The 19,493-nt window shown below is 36.0% G+C and overlaps 1 protein-coding gene across 1 annotated transcript in view; it reads right to left on the bottom strand.

Moving 5' to 3' along the window:
* Positions 1 to 207: 207 nt before the first annotated feature.
* Positions 208 to 19,493, bottom strand: part of BPNT2 (3'(2'), 5'-bisphosphate nucleotidase 2) — a 35,334-nt gene continuing 16,048 nt past the window's right edge. Inside the window, exons 4-5 of the mRNA XM_054590147.1 lie at positions 7,771 to 7,932; positions 208 to 6,218 (exon numbers count right to left, since the gene is read on the bottom strand). Of these exons, the coding sequence (XP_054446122.1) occupies positions 5,950 to 6,218; positions 7,771 to 7,932 (431 nt within the window). The 3' untranslated portion in view covers positions 208 to 5,949. The remainder of the gene's footprint in view (positions 6,219 to 7,770; positions 7,933 to 19,493) is intronic.

Below are 19,493 nucleotides of genomic sequence, written 5' to 3' on the forward strand. Positions count from 1 at the left end.
CTGGAGAAGGGTTTATTAGCAGTGACTGTTTAATGGGAACAGAGTTTGAGACGATGAACAGGTTCTTCAAATGGATAGTGGGGGCAGTTGTACAACATTGTGAATGTTATCTGATGCCCCTAGAATTGTATACTTAGGGTAAATTTTATTTATAAAATCTCACAGTAAAAGAAAAAACGGAAAAAAAAAAGCAGATGCAACACATCATTTCAGACATGGCCAATTTATTCAGAAAATTCAAATTTGTTTGGCAAAGTATATTCAAGGGCAGAGAGTTTGATATAACCATTTCATTGGAGGCAATCACATCTTCTAGAGCTAACTGCCTGAGAGGTAGTATCCAAAGCAAAACTTTAGTAAGTAATTTAGTGTGTGTGGGGGGTGATAATCATAAATATTTGCAGAGGAAATAAAATAAGCAACCAGTTTACACAACTGAGCCATGAGAAATACTAATGCTAATAGTTACCCTTTATTTAACTTACTTCAACATATATTAAGCACCTAATTTGTTCAAAACATTGGGCTAGCTACCAAGGTTGAAGTAGAAACAAAATTCACCAAGATACATAATCCCTGTCCTTAAAAGTCTACAACAGCACACCAATAAATGAGTGTGATAGGTAAGGAACAACAACAAAACAAAAAACAAACATAAATGCTCTAAAAACAGGGAGAGAGGAAGAGTTCTTCCCAGCAGACTGAAGTCTGAAGTTGGGACTCCCCTTTCTACCCTTCAATTTGGTAGTGTGGGTGAGGCAGGGTACAGCATGCGAAGTAAATGCTGGTGTCTAAGCATGTCTTGGCAACAGCAGTGGTCTGGTTCCTCTACAGCTTTAAATGTGTGAGGAGGAAAGGATATTCAAAGATACTATTTTAATCCCTGTCATCACCGATAGCCCATTATATGAAAAAGACTGAGAGAAAGTGAGGGTGATTAAAAACAAAGTTTAAGAGGCAGGAACGTAGACTGGAAACACCACTTCATAGTTTTAGTGTAAATTCAACCCCTTGTGTATATGCATCTTATAGTAGCTCAAGTAATACCAGCAAACGGGGGAAAAAGCCACCAGCAGCACCAGAGTTCACCATGGCAGCTCACGGTCTCTTCTGTTAGACTATGAAACTAACTTTAGCTACTGCCAGCAGTGGACGTAGGGTAGATGAATTCGAAGTCCATATTTTATACGTAAGTTCAATCCCATAAATATTCTCTTTTCAACTTGACATAAATGAAGAAGAGGGCTTCATCTTAAGGAGAAAGATGAAGTCTTTGTAGACTAATTGATCTAATGGTGACTTCGTAATTTCTATTTCCTATTTAAAAAAAATACAGAATCTTTCTTGAATAATAATTTACTATGTGTAACATACACCTCAAAGAGAATTTTAACAGAACATTATAATAATCAAACATTGTTTTCTGCTTTTGTAATTACACAAACTACCTTAATTATAATAGTTTGAGAAGTCTTACACACACATATATAACAAGATGTTTTTATTCACCATCCTTAACTTCTGAAGGTTTGGCGTATATTATCTCAAAGGAAAACTGTATTTCATTTTCTTGCAGAATTAATTCACCACCAAACTTTAAAAATAATTAAACAAAAGAAAAAGCTTTCCTGTAAGCCTTTACCAATGAAAAATTGCAATGAAAACACCTGCCAGGCTTTGAGGAAATAAAAATCAACAACTTACATAACCGGCACCTCAAAAAACAAAAACAAAACCTCCTTTTGAAGTACAAAGTTTAATTCTTGCCTGCATAGTAACTGGTAATCAGAACCCTTCTCCACCTAGGAACTGCTCTGGTTTGTTATGTAATACAACATACAGTATTTTTGAACACTAATAAATTACTGATATGGCACAATGAATAAATAGCTATTTTTTTACCACCAAAGTGACTCAATACTAGGAGAACATATAATAATAGCATACTAAAATGATTTCAAAGTAAAAATTTTAAAAATGTAATCTATCCTGGTCTCATATTAATTGAAACTAAAAACCAGAGGATAAAGTATTATTTCAAACCTATGTATCAAGATAGATGCCAGTTATAAAAATGTATTTTTGTTGTAAATGCTAGATTATGCAAAAATAATTTTTTATCAATTTTATTTAACTTTAATGAGTTTTTCCCAACTCTAATATTAAAAACATTTTAAAAGAACTTAAATTTTAATGGCGAAAAGTTCCTATTTTCCCCGTCTGTTAAAAAAAGTTTTTGTTTTCCCTTATTAACATACAATGCCCTATTGTTAAGGCACAACATTTTTTTAGGATAAAAATAAAACCATAGATTAGGTTTATTTTATGCAACAGTTACAAAATAGACTTTTGTAGGCATGTACTGAAAATAATTAAAATGAAAAATCATTGTTTCTGTCCAGGAACAATCAGCACAGAACCAAGTAATTGCAGCTAAAATAACCCAAATAGTTTGTTTTTAACTTGCCAAAGATTGTATCCTTAAGGCCATTTTCAAGGTGTTACCTCGGAGAGCAAGCTGGGTATTTTCTTTTCGGAGGACTGGAGTGCACTCCTGCTTTCCTTTATGCTTGGGCTATCAGGGATAGTTGTCACCTTCAAAGCCTCAGTGAAATCCAATTTTTGGATTAAATATCTGAGACAAGGGCAGAGTTCCTGATCACACAAGGGTCAGGGCAGAGAGAAGTTTGCTTTGCCTCTTCCCTTTGCTAACCTTCCCCTGAGCTGTCTTTCCTCTTTCCCACTCTTTTCTTAGCCACTGACCCTCACCCTGCACTTCCTCTGCCCCAGTTTGCACAATATTGAAAGGGAGCACCCACCCAGCAAAGAGTATGCACAACTGTTATTTAAAACACATACGCCCAAAATGCTTATTTCATTATACAGCTATAAACAATTTGCTTGAATATTAATTGTTAAAAAAAAAAACCCACCTAAAACTGGGGTTAAAGGGACAATTTAATACCAAGGACAGATAGATAGGACCTACCTTGTAGGTCCTTGTAATCTCAACTAAAATAAGGATTCAAGTATGAAAACTAAAAGAAAAAGCAAGTTTCTCAAACAGACTTATATACCCAACTCTCTTGTATTTCCTGCATTTTTATTCTTTGAAGGATGGGTTGGAAGAATTGCACTGTAAAGACAGGGGCATTGGATTAGATTTGACAGCATAAAGCACTGCAGTTTTGAAGTGATTTTACTGTACTTTTCCGGGGAGTTTGAAAATGGTCAACTAGGATTCCTCCAGGATTGATCACTGGAAATTTGACTATGGAGTCTCAATTCTACTGTAAGATTTCAGCAGCCAATTTTAAGAGAAATACATCTGTGAAAGAATTCCTGGATAAGGTTTGGGGAAGGGTATACTGGTTAAGAAAGAAGAGTTGAAATAAAATGAGAATATTAAGGGGCTAGGGAGGTAGGGAATGAGGTAGAAATGAAGAAAGGCAGGGAACGGGGATAGCTGATGGCTACTGAGGTTACTGATGTTGCTGCTTTTACTAAATGTGATGTGTAAAACGCAATTTAAGGGAAACTGATCCTCTAAATAAGGACAAAGATGAGGGAAAGGGAAGACCAGGAGTTGGGGAGATGAGAGTCACTGAAAGTAAACTCTAGTTATTCTGCTACATTTTAGAAATAATTTATTAATCCTGGGAGACATTACATGCCTCACTTATTCATAAAGGTGTTTGGCTATGTTCTGGCATAATAATGTCTCATATAAATAAATATAAATACTGTTCTTTGTAGTTATATTAGTTCTGTAATGAATATTGACTTTCAGAAACAAAAATACTTAAACAGACTTTCTATAAAAGCACTTAAGTCATTAGTGACTAGACTATACCAAATTATAAAAATAATGCATTTAAGTGACAGTCAATATCTTAAGTTTTGCACACAAATCCTTCACAAAGTCATTATCTACATGCAATTAATAAAATTAAAAGTAAAACCAAAGCAATCATATTTGCTAAAACTCCCATATATTAGGAAAAAAAACAACTCCAATTAAAGAATTTCAATTTTTTACTATGCTAGTCCTATTTCCCTAAATTTGACATATTACATGACAAAAATGCTTTTATACTACAAAACTCTGGAAACAGCATATGTGTTTTTGCTATGTCTCCTGAGAAAAGAGGATTCCCTCATCTCATTGCAAAGTAAAAAGATGAAGTCTTTAATAATCTGTTCAGGATTCCTAAGTCCTGTTTAAATACCTAGTATTCCCACTACCAAAATTCTGAATAAATTTCCACTGAATAAAAGCCTACCTATTGAGGCCAACTACTCTACTGGATTCATGGCCAGTTGCTAGAGATTGAGTGGAAAACATGCGCATCATACTAAATTCAATTTCCTAACGAGGAACTAAAGGGCTTTTAATGACACTGTTATCCACAAACCTAAAATTGTATGCACATCCCACTAGGTGAAGCTGTTCATTCTTTGGTCAATTTTATCTTCAAGATAGGAAATAAATGGCAAGTTGCTTTAGGTAGAAGGAAGGAAGGAAGGAAGGGAGGGAAGGAGGGAGGGAGGGAGGGAGGAAAAGAAAATGTGAGAAATCCCTCTCCTTATCAGTGTTACAGAATAAAACGACATCAAAGTCACATGAAATAATGGTACTGTCTGCATACATGAAGTTTTCAGACATCACAATGGGAGAAATCAGACATTCCAACGGTAGTTCACAAAGCAAGGTCCCAATTACACTGACACAGTGAGTATGTCACAACCGTTTTTCCAGCCAGATGCTGTATACTGACTAGAAAAATAATACTTGAAAATTTAACTTTAACCTTCATTATTTTAATCTGGAGGACAATTATCAAATATCTCAAAATTTACTACTTTGAGAGTTTGATTAGGTTAGATCCATTTATTAATGGTAACAGCAACCATAACTCATTCTTGATAATGAGAGAATTCCTATATACAGACCTGGAAAATTTCTTAGAAAGTACTTAAAGCTTTTGAAAATAATGAAATCTACCGCAATTCATACAGTGTCAAATAATGCTCAATTAATAAGAGAATTCTTTATATTTTTGTAGTGCCTTATAGCATATTTTGTCCCTAATGAGAAAATGTACCAAAATGCTATGCCAACCCTGAAATCTTACTCCAAACCTAACAAGTAAAAGGCTAAAATGTTGGTCAAGAGGGAAAGGATGGAATCATGCACTGTCTATAGGACAAATGAAAATCAACAGCAAAATGTGAGTAAAGTGGAACCTGTGGGTACAAACCTATTGTTCATTGTAGAAACAAAACACTCACACACACAGAAATTACAACACAACTACTATATATCTATATTCTCTACTAGCTGGTGAACCTGTTATTAAAATTTCAAAGAAAAAAACAACTTAAAATTTTTCTGTTTTAATCCGTAAGAAATATTCAGGAACAGATAAAGAGAGCATTTGTTGCATATTAACGAACATGTGGCTTCTTGTGCTTTCCATCTGAATTAGGGGTTAAAAACCCCAAATTACTTTATTTTCAATGAGATGTAAGTATAAAGTAATATTAAATATCTATACGAAATCAATCCTTTCTTCAGCCCAATTTTACATGAAAGTACTAACAGTGAAGATTCATGATGTATGAAAATGGTGACTCATAACAATGTAGACTCAGTTATAGATTTTAACTCACAAATATATATACATATACATATACATATATATATATACCTTGTGTGTGACAACTGTACGAAAATAGTCTCAAAAATAAAGACAATACTTGAGACACGAAGCAATCCATCTTCCCTGATGTTGCATCCTAGTACAGGGAAAATAAGTCTCTGATGTTTCATAAACACTTTTTGGGATGGCCTTAACCATGCATAGTCTCCACCGATCATCTGAACTCCCACCATAGGCTGACCACATCAGCTCCGAGAGAGCTGTGATCTATAATCAACGTTGCTTATTAACGTCCCGTCTTCTCCAGGTCTGGGAGTTTTCTGACTAGAGCTTGGTGGTTCATTCTGATGCTCGCCAGGAGCCCTCCTTCAATGCCATCAGAACCAGTATAACTGATTTCTTCACCACTCAGGGTAGTCATATGCCCCCCAAGGGCTTTTAAGATGGCATTGCCAGCACATATATCCCACTTTTTGATGTATGTCACATGAATATATAGATCAGCTTTTTCTTGACTCTTATCAGGCACATCCAAAAGTGCTAAAACTTTATAACCTGAAAGATAAACAGAGGAATTAGGTCACTGTGGGAAAGATTTACAGAAAGTAGCTTACCTTTTTGGTATGTTGTTAAAAGTAATAGCACAGGGTGTGCAGGAACTCTTTGTCCTACACCTTTGTAACATGCTAAGTCTAGAATTATTTTCAATAGTGTTTTTTTTTTTTTTTAAGTTAACAGCCCAGGCATTAAATATACAGTGAAAAAAATATATAGTGTAAAGTAACTTATTATGTCATTCTCAAGTATAACCAAATATATGTCCATAACTTTTAAAATTTACATCTGCTTTGTGGTTGTTTTCTATGAAATAATACATTCAGTACATATCATTTCCGACTGAATATTATACTGAAACTAAACACACACACAGGTTTCACTTGAATATGTAGTAAGGCTGGAGTTGAAATAAAATACAAAATAACACTACTATCTTACATCCTCTTTGTAATGAGGTAGAGTTTAAAAATAAAGTAATAAAAGAACCACAGAAGAAACTGGATCTAGAACCTGGTTTGTCCCATTCCTACTGAGTATTTTGGCCATTACTGTTATTAACCAACCTAACAGACAGCTATTAGAAAGTGATAAAGTCATATTAAGAAAGGCAGATATATGTGATTAAGAAAGGCTGTAAACTGAAACTATTAGGCTTAAAAGTTAGTAAGCATTGGTTTCCTCTTATTACTGTGCTGAAAGGCTTTTGAATACAAATGTTCCGGGCCATTATTTGCTGTTTATTTGAATTAAATTACTTTTATGACATTAAATAGTATTCAAAACAAGGGTGGGCAAACAGTCCGTGAGCCAAATGCAGGTTTATACTGACCTCAAGCTGTCAATGATTTTTATATTTTGAAAGAGTAGTTTAAAAAGAAAAGCAAAACAAAACAAAAGAAAACAAAGACCATATATGGCTCACAAGGCCTAAAATACATACTATCTGGCCTTTCAGAAAAGCCAATTAACACTGGAGCTATAATACGGGCAATACAACAGTTCCGTACTATACTTTAAGCTAGCTGGGTGGGCACTCGACTCTCTGGCTCATCCCAGACATGCAAGCCGAAAAGTTCACAGGTGTCAAAAGTGATCCAAGATTAGCCATTAGAGTGACACTTATGATGATTCCTGGCATCCTTCTGCCATATATGAAACATCGCAACACACTTGGAGCTTTCTCTCTCTCTCTGATATTCCTAGAGTTAAACTAGTAGGACAGTTATTTTGAAATCAGATCATATATTTTTATAAAAAAACATTTGGACAGTACTCCACTGACAGGAAGATGCTTCTGAAGTATCAGAGGAAAAGACATCACTACCATGAATTTGCTTGTTTCTACTGGGAGATTGTTTCTTAACAAGAAGGCATATGTGACTGAAATCCCACCCTAGACATAGCCAAGCAGGAGACCCTGTCTTTCTTGAAAGGATACTGTCTACTCCCAGTTTCTTCCTTAGCACGCAGCAGCCAAGTCTTTCTCCTAACACAAGCCTTGACCATGATGGGAATACTTTGCAGGCATCACAGGGGAGTAGGAACATACCAGCACCACCAGCCAGGATAATTGTAGTCTGGTTTCCAAAAGTCTGAAGAGCAACCTGTTTGACCATTCCTGAATGGGAGCGAGACACAACGATCCGAGGGGTCTTCTCATTATACGAAGTGCGGGCTTTCACATTTGACCCTCCATCGACCATTGCCCAAGCTGAAAAGCAAACATAAAATCCATTAATAGTACTGGAGTTTTTACAACTACAACTCAAAGTACCAAGAGTGACTGAAAAAAAATTTTTTTCTTCCACAGAGTTACTTGTACTTTTATTCAAAAACAGAAGTTTTATTTGTTTTCTGTGTAAAGAGCAGTATCTTTATTGTATTAAGACAAAGCTAAAAAAAGTCCATATAACCCTGCCCAGCCAGAGATAACAACTATTAAACACTTGGCTTAAGAACTCCTAGGCTCCAGAGCTCCTTGGTAGGGTGGCGGCTGAGTCTTCACTGGAATTGCATTGCAACTCAACTTCTCCCCATACCTAATCCAGCTTCCTTATTGCCCTTCCACAGATTTTATCCCAAGAACACCCGTAGAAAATATTCTGCATTCTAATCATCATCTAAAAATCTGATTCCTGGAGAACCCAACCTGTGACAACTTATGACATAAGCACAACTAATTAGCCTGAATAATTTAAATTTTAAAATTGCTGAAGAGGTGAGTTAGGCTTACATATCTGCTTTATCGAACAGTATAAAAAGAAAACATTCTAGATTTCAAAATAAAACATAAGTTTTTAAGAAGGAGGGGAGACCCCAGAGATGGTTTGAAATATTTTTCTTGGTTTGGAAGTTTTCTTCATTGTCTACCCAACTATTCAAGAAAACAAACGTGCTTGGAACTATCCCAATTAGATTGTTGTTCTAGCAGTCACTCATTATGGGATAAAATATAGTCACCACGGCTAGCAATGAAAGCAGCTGGATTACTACATATTCTTGGCTACAGAAAAAGCAAGATCAAAAACAAATTAAGAGAGTCTGGGTTTCTGAGTTCCTTAAGGGTGAGGAATCTCCTGGACACTTCTCATACTTCTTTCTAAAAACCCCACACAGGAGCAGGGAGAGGAATACACACAGCCTTAGTCAATATCTACAAGTAGAAGAGAGAAGATAGCTATCAACCCAAATTTTTGAGAAGGAAGGGGGTCAGCTGAGTAAGTGCTCCAGGTGACCCTAGTGTGGGGAATACAGCAGTAACTTCACAGAGGTGCCAAGAGGTCAGAGGGTCTCAGTGGCGATAGGAGGTCAGACAGGATTTCTTCCCAGGAGGAAAAGATCCCATCCAAACTGAGAACTGCTAAAAGAAGGCCTAAAACTTAGAAAAGATACGAAATCAAAAGTGAAGTCTTAGTAACACAATGGATGACGTACAACGTATTTTAGGACGTCTCTCCAAAACAGAGGCAATTTGGAAGACAGCAAATAGAACTAGAGAGAAGGAAGGGGTTGAAAAAGATCAGATCAAACAAGAAAGAAGAAATGTGAAAACAAACAAACAAAACAAACAAACAAAAGACTCCTGAAAATAAAGATAATGCCTTCTTCATGCTAACAAAAGGTGGTTCCTGAACTGACAATCACCAGCCTCCAACCGATTCCAGAAAAGCTGATCCAAATATGGAGAGGAAAAAAAGTAAAACCGCAACGTCCACTGAAAACTACAAGAAGAAAATACAGAAAATAAAGATTATGGGGCGAGGGGAGTGTAAGGGGACTAAATGGTATGGAAAAAATATACAATAAAGATTTAAAAAAGAAAGAAAATAAACACTAAAACATTTCAGGATACCTGAAAATTTCTACAGAGCAGAAGAAAACTGCAATACAACATTTTGACATGATTAAAAATAAGCAACAAAAAATAAAAAAGAATGCTATAATATAAGCAAAAACTCAAGAAAAATGAACAAGCAATAAAAAGACATGAAATGGGAATTTGTAAGACAAGAAAGAAAATAAAGAGAAAATCACTGAAGACTTAGCATTGAATTATAGAATACACAAAGGACAACAGACTTGTCCAAAAGCACAGCAAGCTATGAGACAAGCAAAAACTGAAACAAGTAAACATATAAAAAGAACAAGAGAGAAAGTGGTAGATACAAAAGTCAGTGAAAGAGGAGTCGGCAAACATCCATTAGCGGTCACTGAAAAAGGAAAACAAAATAATGAAATAGAGCTAACCATTGAAATTATGATTCACGAAAATGTCCCTGAAATAAAAGAAGACCAAAGTGTTCACACTGAGAGAGATACTAGGTGGACACCTGTCCAGATGCCAGCTCCGAATCTCAGATATATCATAGCTCTATTATTGGACTTCAAAGTTCTTTGGCACCCCAGGCAAAAAGATCAAGCCCCTTGCAAAAGCAGGTTATTAACCTTTTTGCCAACAAGAATTAACACATGCCCACAAATATCATAGCAGTTCAACATTTTCTACGTTAACAAACAAAAAAAGGGCATACAATGGGTGCACTGAATAAATTTAACTGAATTTTAGAAGAAACCGAAGATAGGAAAAAGGTGGGAGTATAAAGGTGTGTAAATGTGTCATAGCTGAATGTTGAGAGTCAAAAGATACCACTTAAATCTGAAGAGAGTTAAGTAACAGAGAAGAAAGATAAACATCAAAAAAGATATGATTGATTAAAATGGAACGGTGGTCAAGAAGGCGGCTAAAATAAGCTGACTTAATTTTTGCTCAAAGGAAAAAACCAACGGACACTACATAAAGAAAAGGACCATATAATGGTGTACGAGGTCTGTGCGGAAAGCATGCATCCATGTACTAAGAAAGAAAGGCATTTACTGAAGAAGACACAAGATACAAGAACATTGTACATAGGACAATGACACCTCAGTCCCCTCCAAAGTAGGCACCTTGGGACCTCACACGGTTCTTGCAGCATCTCTTCTATTGTTCAACACTGCAAAATCCTTTGTTGAAATCACCAAGAGATGCCCCGAGCTGCCAAGAGCTACTGAATCTCATTGATGGTCTGAAATCTCTTTCCTTTCAAAGGTGATTTTAGTTTTGGGAAAAGCCAGAAGTTGCAGGGCACCAAATCCGAGCTGTAGGGGGGCTGGGTCACCTGCGTGATGTGGTGTTTAACCAAAAAACCTCACAAGACATTATGCATGAGTGGGTGCATCATAGTGATGAAGTTGCCAATCACCAGCTGCCCACAGCTGCGGCCATTTTTGTTGCATGGCATCTCTACACTCACTGCATTGTTCCCAAAAGCCTTCTGAATCATCTGATGTTTCCACAGAGGAATGTTCAAGATGAACGCAAAATCTGATGCAGATTCACTGCTCTACTTGCTCAGTCATCTTGAAATGTGATGGCCACAGTGTTCTGATGCTCAGTGAACAGCATCTACAACCCGCACTGACTAGTTTAGTGAAGTCGTCATTGTTCACACATGCACATTCTAGTCCTCTCTCCTTGGCTGCCCAGGTTACATCGAAGTCGTGCAAACCATTCTTGTTATATTAACAATGGCTGGACCTTCCAGACAGACCTCTGATATTAAGGTCTCAGTAAAGGTGAGCAACAACAAAAAAAATTTAAATAATAATAATTCTACTTTGAGTTGCACTGAATACATAAAAATTTATGAGATTATAAACAAATACATAAAAATCCATGAGATTATAAACATATATTAAAAAAAGGGGAAAAGCCTGCTCTTTCCTCTGGCTCCAAAATAACATTTGTTCTCATTGGAGGTAGTTTCTACCCTAATTTCTTTCATGAAAACTAGTATAGGAAAAGAGTTAAACGTTTATCTTGTAGGAACAACATTTCAAGATAAACAAAATTACTTCTGTTGATGGAGAAATTTCCTTTATATAAGAATTCTAGCTGGTATAAGTAGGGACAAAAAGGCAATTACAAAGTCCCATTTTACATCTTTAATGGATCATAAAACTATGTCAAAAGTTTAATAGAAATCTTGATTTTAAATGATGCCAAAAATCTCTCTAGGTTACCTTCTGGAAGCAAGAGAATTAAAATAATTTTATAACAGAAATCTTGTCATGACCACCTTAACCATTTTTAGCGTAACCAATGATGATATTATATGTCATATTATGCAGTAGGAAGTACATGAAGTCTTGACGGAAATGTTTAATCTTAATTCAATTAAGGCCTCAGAACTGATTTGCACTTTATAAGAAAAAGAAGATGTAAAAATAAGTTAAGTGACACCTCGAGGAAAGATAACAATCCAAAAGGCAGGACATTCTATGAAAACTGACCTTGACTTCTCAGGGACTCACTGTGATTGGGGAAAAGGAAATGGAAGTTGTTTCAGATTAAGAGACTGTAACACAGAAACCTAACAACCAAAAGAAACGCTTGCCACTTGATTGTATCTTGGGTTGAAGCAATCAGTTGTAAAATTATCTTTCAAACAACTGGGATAATTGTGAATATTGGGTTAATTTAGGAGTAATTTTTAATTTTATTATTAAATAGTTCTGTTCTTGCATAGAAACATATCCTTTTTAAGAGATATGTACTGAACTATACCAGGGCAAAATGTCATGATCACTGTAATTTTCTTTAAAGTACAAAGGCCAAAAAAAAGCAGACGAAAAATACATATACATAAACATAAACATAAACACTCTGTCTGGATGTCTCAGTTGGTTGGAGCATCACCCCATACACCAAAAGGAGGGGGACTTGATTCCCAGCCATGGCACATACCTAGGCTATGGGTTCAATCTCCAGTCAGGGCAAATACGGGAGGCAACCGATTGATGTTTCTCTTTCACATTGATGTTTCTTTCTCATGCTCTTCCCCCCACTCCTCTCTCTCTCTCTAAAGAAACCAGTAAAGCAACAGCAACAACAATAAAAACCCCATATCCTCGGGCAAAGATTAAAATAAGAAGCAAAAATATAAAAGTGTTACCAACTGTGAAATCTACATGGAGGAGTACAGTAGTCCCCCCTCATGGCCCAGGACACATCCCAAGACCCTCACTGAAAGCTTGAAACCCCAGGTAATAGAGAACACTTTTTATACTATGTTTCTTTCCTAGATACACATAACTAAGTTAAAGTTTATAAATTAGGAACAGTAAGGGATTTACAACAGTAACTAACAATAAAATAGAACAATTATAACAATTTACAACAATAAAAGTTATGTGAAAATAGTTCTCTCTGACAACCGAGAAGGCTACTAAATGACTAATGGGTGGGAAGCGTTTACAGTAAGAACAAAAGGATGACTCACATCTTGGCTGGGACAAAGCAGAACATGAGATTTCATCACACTACTCAGAAGGGAGAACAATTTAAAACTTATAAATTGTTTACTTCTGGAATTTTCCATTTAATATTTTATGCTTGAGATTGACCTCAGGTAACTGAACCACAGAAAATGAAACTGAGATAAGGGGAGATTACTGTATATAAAATTATCACAATTTTATGTTTGAAATTATAATACGTTTAAAAAGAGAAATGAGAGGAAAAACCAAAAATCCTCTAAATTCATTCCAGAAATGATCCAAAAATATGATTTTACTAAGTGAATTTACATTGTACCTCTAGAGGTCAGTATTGTGTAAGAGAATAAAGACTGCATTATCTCAGTACATAGTACCAGAATAATTTTAGGTAAGAATTACAAATTTAGTATTTTTAAAAATATATTTCATGTTACATAAAGCCAATACATTCAGTCATAACACTTGCATGGACAAAATTATTTCAATCATCTTAAAAAATACAGTAGGTACCTAAATATTAATGATTGATGATGAGGTAACAGTGATAAGGTAAAATAACAACTATCAGAATATCTTTATTCTCTTTGTAAGATATGCTTAAAAAAAAAAAAAAGGTCCAGCAGGAAATATAAAGTAGTTGGCACTTTGCTACACAGACTTCAGACATTATAACATTTTAATAGATACAAATTATTGAGTTGATATACTACACATATACTTACATATTACTTACTAATATATTATTGAAGTATCTCGTTTCTAAGATTTTCAAACTGAATGAATTAATCTTAATTAAATATGATGAGAATTTTGGCCAGCTTGGTATAACTGCTGCCAACAATATCTACCTTCCATTTTTTTATAGTCAAGTGTTGCTAAATTCTGGTAAACATACAATATTTGATAGTTGGTACTCTGCCAGCATCAATATACAGTCTATATCTGAAAATATTAATAATAGTCCAAGAAAAGGGCATGCCAAACAAACCTGTGGTCCAGGAATAAAAACTCAACCTACACCTAATTAAGGACATTAATTCTTATAAATACCTGCTGACCAGTAAGCAACTTATGTTCCACTATACTGGGCAAGAAAGCTGCATCACAGAAGAACAAGGCATTTTATTGGCAACCTACAAAGACATTTTTGAAACATGACTTACTCCTGTAAGTTAAGAGACTTTTGGTTTTTTATTTTAAGGGAGGTAAACCTATGGGGAAAAATACATTCTTATAAAATACAGATTTTTAAAAAATGGGCATATATTAGTCCAGTTTTACCCCCTAAAATGAACAGATGTGAAAAACAGGGCCCAAAGAATGTGAATCTGTTTGCCTATCTGATACCAATTTCCTCTCCATTTCCTTTATTATGGTTCTAATTCTCTTTGAAGTAGCAGTCTCTGTTTGTAGCAAGGGTGACATGTGACATCTGGTCAATGAGATGAAGCAGAGGGTTCAAGTTAATACAAAGAATAGCTGGCATAGACCTTTTGTCTTTCTTCTTGTTTTTCTTGCTGAGAACAGACCTACGGTAACTGTTAAGCACCCATCATTGAAAGTACAATTAAAAAGCCATCTTTTAAGAAAAAAAGCAAAAACAGAAAAGTCAGCTTAACAGTATCATAACGTTACTAAATAATGCCTACTACTCTCTGGCCATCTTATTAGGTAAGAAAAATAAAGCTCTAACTTGTTTAACCACTGTAATCAGATTTACTTTCTATATAGCTAAATGCAATCCTGATATGGAAGAGGCAATAAGAGACACTGTCAAAAGAATGTGAGGGCTTCAAAGACTTAGCCCTGTTCTTAACTTTTATATGTCTGTTTTCTTTTTTATTAAAAAAAATTTCACTCTAATTCCTGTTTTATTTTCTTACCAGAATTATTTTAAAGCTAACGTGAATTTATGTCAATACACTTCATAAATTGTGAAAATACTAAACAAATGTGATATATTAAAAAATGTATTAAAAAGTGAGCTCTTCTAGCAACATTTTTAAATATATGGTTTTCATGGTAAGAGCTGGTAAGTCCCTTTTATCATCTATAAAAGACAGTAACATTTTTCTTTGTCACAAAGAGTTACCAAAAGGTTCAAATGAGCCATCAAATTGCAACTAAATTACAGAACCACCATCATTCAGAACCATCTAAAATCTAGTTGATCAAGCTGAATGGAAAGTCCTACAACTAAGGATATAAAGAAGCCACATCTAGACTGGCAGGGGGGCCGAGATACAGAACAAGCTGATCCCACACCCATGTGTGGCAGATGAAAATCGAGAGGGATATCTTAGCTACAGACGTTCCCCTTGAGGAGCAAGGGGTCCCAGCCCTACACCAGGCCTACCAGTCCAGGATTCCAGTACCAGAAGAGAAGTCTCCATAATTTCTGGGTATAAAACCAGTGAGGATTATGGCTGAGTGAGATGGAGGCTTCCGGAGTCCCAGGCATTCCTCTTAAAAGGGCCCATACATGGACTTGCTCACACTTACTCCAGGTGAATTCCAGCACTGCAGCAACAGCTCAAGGGGCACCAGGGATATATGGGGAGGAACTGAATTGTCTGACAAAGAAAGGGCTGGAGGGGCAGTTTTCTCCCTGATAGAGGGGTGCTGGCAGAGCATACTGTCCCTCTTTTGAGTCCGTCCTCCACAGAGGTGGCAGGTGAGTTCTATATCTGAGTCTCCATCAACTTGGCTATCACTGTTTGTGCAACCTTGGGGATTCCTGTAGACCCTGCCCCACCCAACTTGTAGACCAACTCCAGCTGTTTCCAGTGACTTTTCCATACAAACAGCCTGTCTTACTTAAAAATCTCTCAAACAAGCAGCATCTGGCCTCAGCATGCCCCATACATCTTGCTGATTGACTCCAGGACCAGCAACAGCAACCCTAGTTGGCCTTGGTTCACAGCTTGGCCTCTCATGGGTACTTCTAGGCGGCCATTTGAAGATCACGTTGTAGCTCATGCAGGATGGCCCTTGGCAGAACACAGGTGGCAGCTGACCTTGGGCTGCACCTCCTGGGAGGCACCAGAAACAGTTTACACCTTGAACTTCAGACCACATCAAAGCACCACCACCCAACCATATCCACAAGCAACACATTCACGGGGCAGACTCAGCAGGCACTAGAGACCCACTGAAGTCAGTCCTGCTCTGCGGGGTTGGCCCCTACACAGGCAATCCTCCATGGTGGTTGCAGGCAATCGACTTGGGGGTAAAAGGGATTTACCCCCCTACCCCCCCAAAAGGGAGGGCCCACTGATGTGCCAACAGCAATCAATGGCTCAACTACAACAGGAAGGTGTACATAGCCCGTAGAGGGGCGTTGGAGGGTGCATCTAGAGTACCCAGCCTGGGTGATCGGGAGGCTGTGCCCCTGGACTCTACAGGACACCTATTACGTTAGGCCACTCTACCAAGCCCAGGAGACACAGTAGCTCTACCTAATACATAGAAACAAACATAGGGAAGCTGTCAAAATAAGGAGACAAACATGTCCCAAATGAAAGAACAAAACAAAACTCCAGAAAAAGAACTAAAAATAGAGACAAGCAATTTACTATAGATACAGAGTTCAAAAAACTGGTTATATGAATGCTCAATGTACTTAGGGAAAGAGTAGATGAACTTATAGAGAACTTCAACAGCATAAAATAAGACATGGAAACCATAAAAAAAAAAGACCAATCAGAAATTAAGAATGCACTAACTGAAATGAAGAATCAGGGAATCAGCAGTAGATAAGCCAAGAATCAAAATAGCAATTTGGAGTATAAGGAAGCAAAAATACCCAATCAGAACAGCAAAAAGAAGAATCCAAAAAATTGATAATAGTGTAAGGAGCCTCTGGTACAACTTGAAGCATACCAATATTCACAAAATGAGGATACCAGTAGAATAAAGCAAAAAATTAAAAACCTATTTGAAAAAATAATGGCAGAAAACTTCCCTAACCTGGTGAAGGAAATAGACATACAAGTCCAAGAAGAATAGAGAGGCTCAAATAAGTTGAACAAAGAGGACTCCACCAAGATACATCATAATTAAAATGCAAAAGATTAAAGACAAAGAATCTTAAAGGCAGCAAGAGTAAAGCAGTTGGTTGCTTACAAGAGAGCGCCCATAAGTCTCACAGCTGATTACTCAACAGAAACTTTTGCAGGCAAGGAGGGAATGGCAAGAAATATTCAAGATGATAAAACGCAGGGATCTACAACCAAGTTTACTCTATCCAGCAAAGCTATCATTTAGAATTGAGGGACATATAAAGAGCTTCCCAGACAGGAAAAGCTAAATGCATTCGTTTTCACCAAACCAGTATTACTTGAAATATTAAAAGGTCTTCTTTAATAAGGAAAAAAAAGATAAAAATATGAATAAAATGGCAATAAATACATATCTATCAACAATTGAATCTAAAAAACAAAATAAACCAATAAGCAGAATAGAAACCGACTCATAAATACAGAGAACATTTTGACAGTTGCCAGATAGGAGGGTAGTTGGGGGATGATGCGTGAAAAAGGTGAAGGGATTATGAAGTACAAATTGGTAGTTACAGAATAGTCATGAGGACATAAAATACAGCATAGGGAATATAGTCAGTAATATTGTAATAACTATGTGTGGTGTCAGATGGGTACAAGATTTATCACGATGATCACTTAATAAGTTAAATAATGTCTCATCACTGTGGTAGGACCTGAAACTAATAACATTATATGTCCACTGCAATTAAAAAATAAGTAAAAATGTAAAAGCAAAATTAATAAATAAAACCATGAAAGAAAAGAATTAAAAAAAAAGATTCAAATGTGATTAACATTATGTATATAGCAAATTGCTAAATATTGGGTTGGCCAAAAATTGGTTTAACATTTAAACAAATAAATATTGGTTTATTTCCGTAGGATGGCTTTAGTAGTACTTTGCTGTCTCTTACTTCATTTGAAACAATTTTGTTAGACTGTACTGAGATAACTATCATATATCAGTGTGCATTTTAAAAAAACTTACCAAAATTGGTGAATTTTTGTGTAGCTATTTTAATATTAAAGATGGAAGATATGCAATGTTTTTGGAATATTATGCTTCATTATTTCAAGGAAGGTAAAAATGCAACTGGAAGGCAAAAAAAAAAGATTTGTGCAGTGTATGGAGAAGGTGCTGTGACTGACTCTGTCAGAAGTAGTTTGTGAAGTATCATGCTAGAGACTTCTTGCTGGATGATGCTCCATGGTCGGACAGACCATCTAAAGTTGACAGTGATCAAATCAAGACACTAATTGAGAACAATCAACATTATACCATGTGGGAAAAGAGCCAACATACACAAAATATCCAAATCAATAAAGTTATTGGTGAAAATTAGAAATGTGTCTTTTATTTTACAAAAAAACTAAATAAACTTTTTGGCCGACCCAATGTTATACAAATGTTAAGGAATCACGGAATTATTATTATAAAAGTGATGTGCTACCCTGATTTACCTAATATTCCTGGTTGATTCTTCTTCTCATTTAGATGTATAAGCTTAAGAAATGTATCAATTTTCTGAGTCTCAATTTTCTTATCTCTAAGTAGGAACAATAATTGTAATTGTGCCCCTCACTAATGAGCTATATTGGGTGTAGGAGTACTGCTAAATTATACTCCAAATATGCATTTTTACTATTTTCCCTGAGTGCAAGAATCCCTGAATTTTAGTTTGCATGGACAATGAAATAACTACATTTCTTAGCCTCCTTTGAGGCTGTGTTTTGATCAACGGGATGTGAGCTGATGTGTGAAACTTATAGATCAAACCCTCAGTGTGAAATGTCCTTCAAGTCTCCCTTTTTACCCTCTTCGCTGGTGAAATGTGAAGCAGTGAGCCGTCCTTAGTCATGCAAAAAAGGGAAACAATTTTTAGCAAAGCAAAACAAAAAGAGAATGGTCAGTGTGCCTGGTACAGGAAGCTGTTGTGGCTGCCCTGATCTGCTTATAATTAATCTTGAGGCACATTATCACAGCAATAACATAAAACTTTTGTGCTCATCAAACTGTCAATATTAAAAACTATTTGAATTATTAAAATGAGATAAAACATCAGATTCCACAAAGAAGGTTTGGTTTTGAAATGCAGAACCAATAGTCATATGTTTAGCCTATCTTAGAACGAACCAATTGGGGATACACGGATACTCTGCAAAGCAAATAAATTTAGAGTAATCAAACTTAACCTTGTCTCTATTTCTCTCCACTTCACAGTCTTTTTATGCAGTGTCAGCCACATAACTGAGACACAGAAGGGATGCTGGAGTAAACAAGAAATTATAGGGATGGCTGGTGTATTGGTTTCCTAGAGCTGCTGTAACAAACTACCACAAACTTGGTGTTTACAGCGGGAGAAATTTATTTTCTCAGTCTTGATTTGAGGACAGATGTTACAAATCAAGA

Source organism: Pteronotus mesoamericanus, unplaced genomic scaffold (assembly GCF_021234165.1).
Source record: "Pteronotus mesoamericanus isolate MK-2021 breed Mesoamerican mustached bat unplaced genomic scaffold, CSHL_Meso_final scaffold_174, whole genome shotgun sequence".
NCBI classification, from domain to species: Eukaryota; Metazoa; Chordata; class Mammalia; order Chiroptera; family Mormoopidae; genus Pteronotus; species Pteronotus mesoamericanus.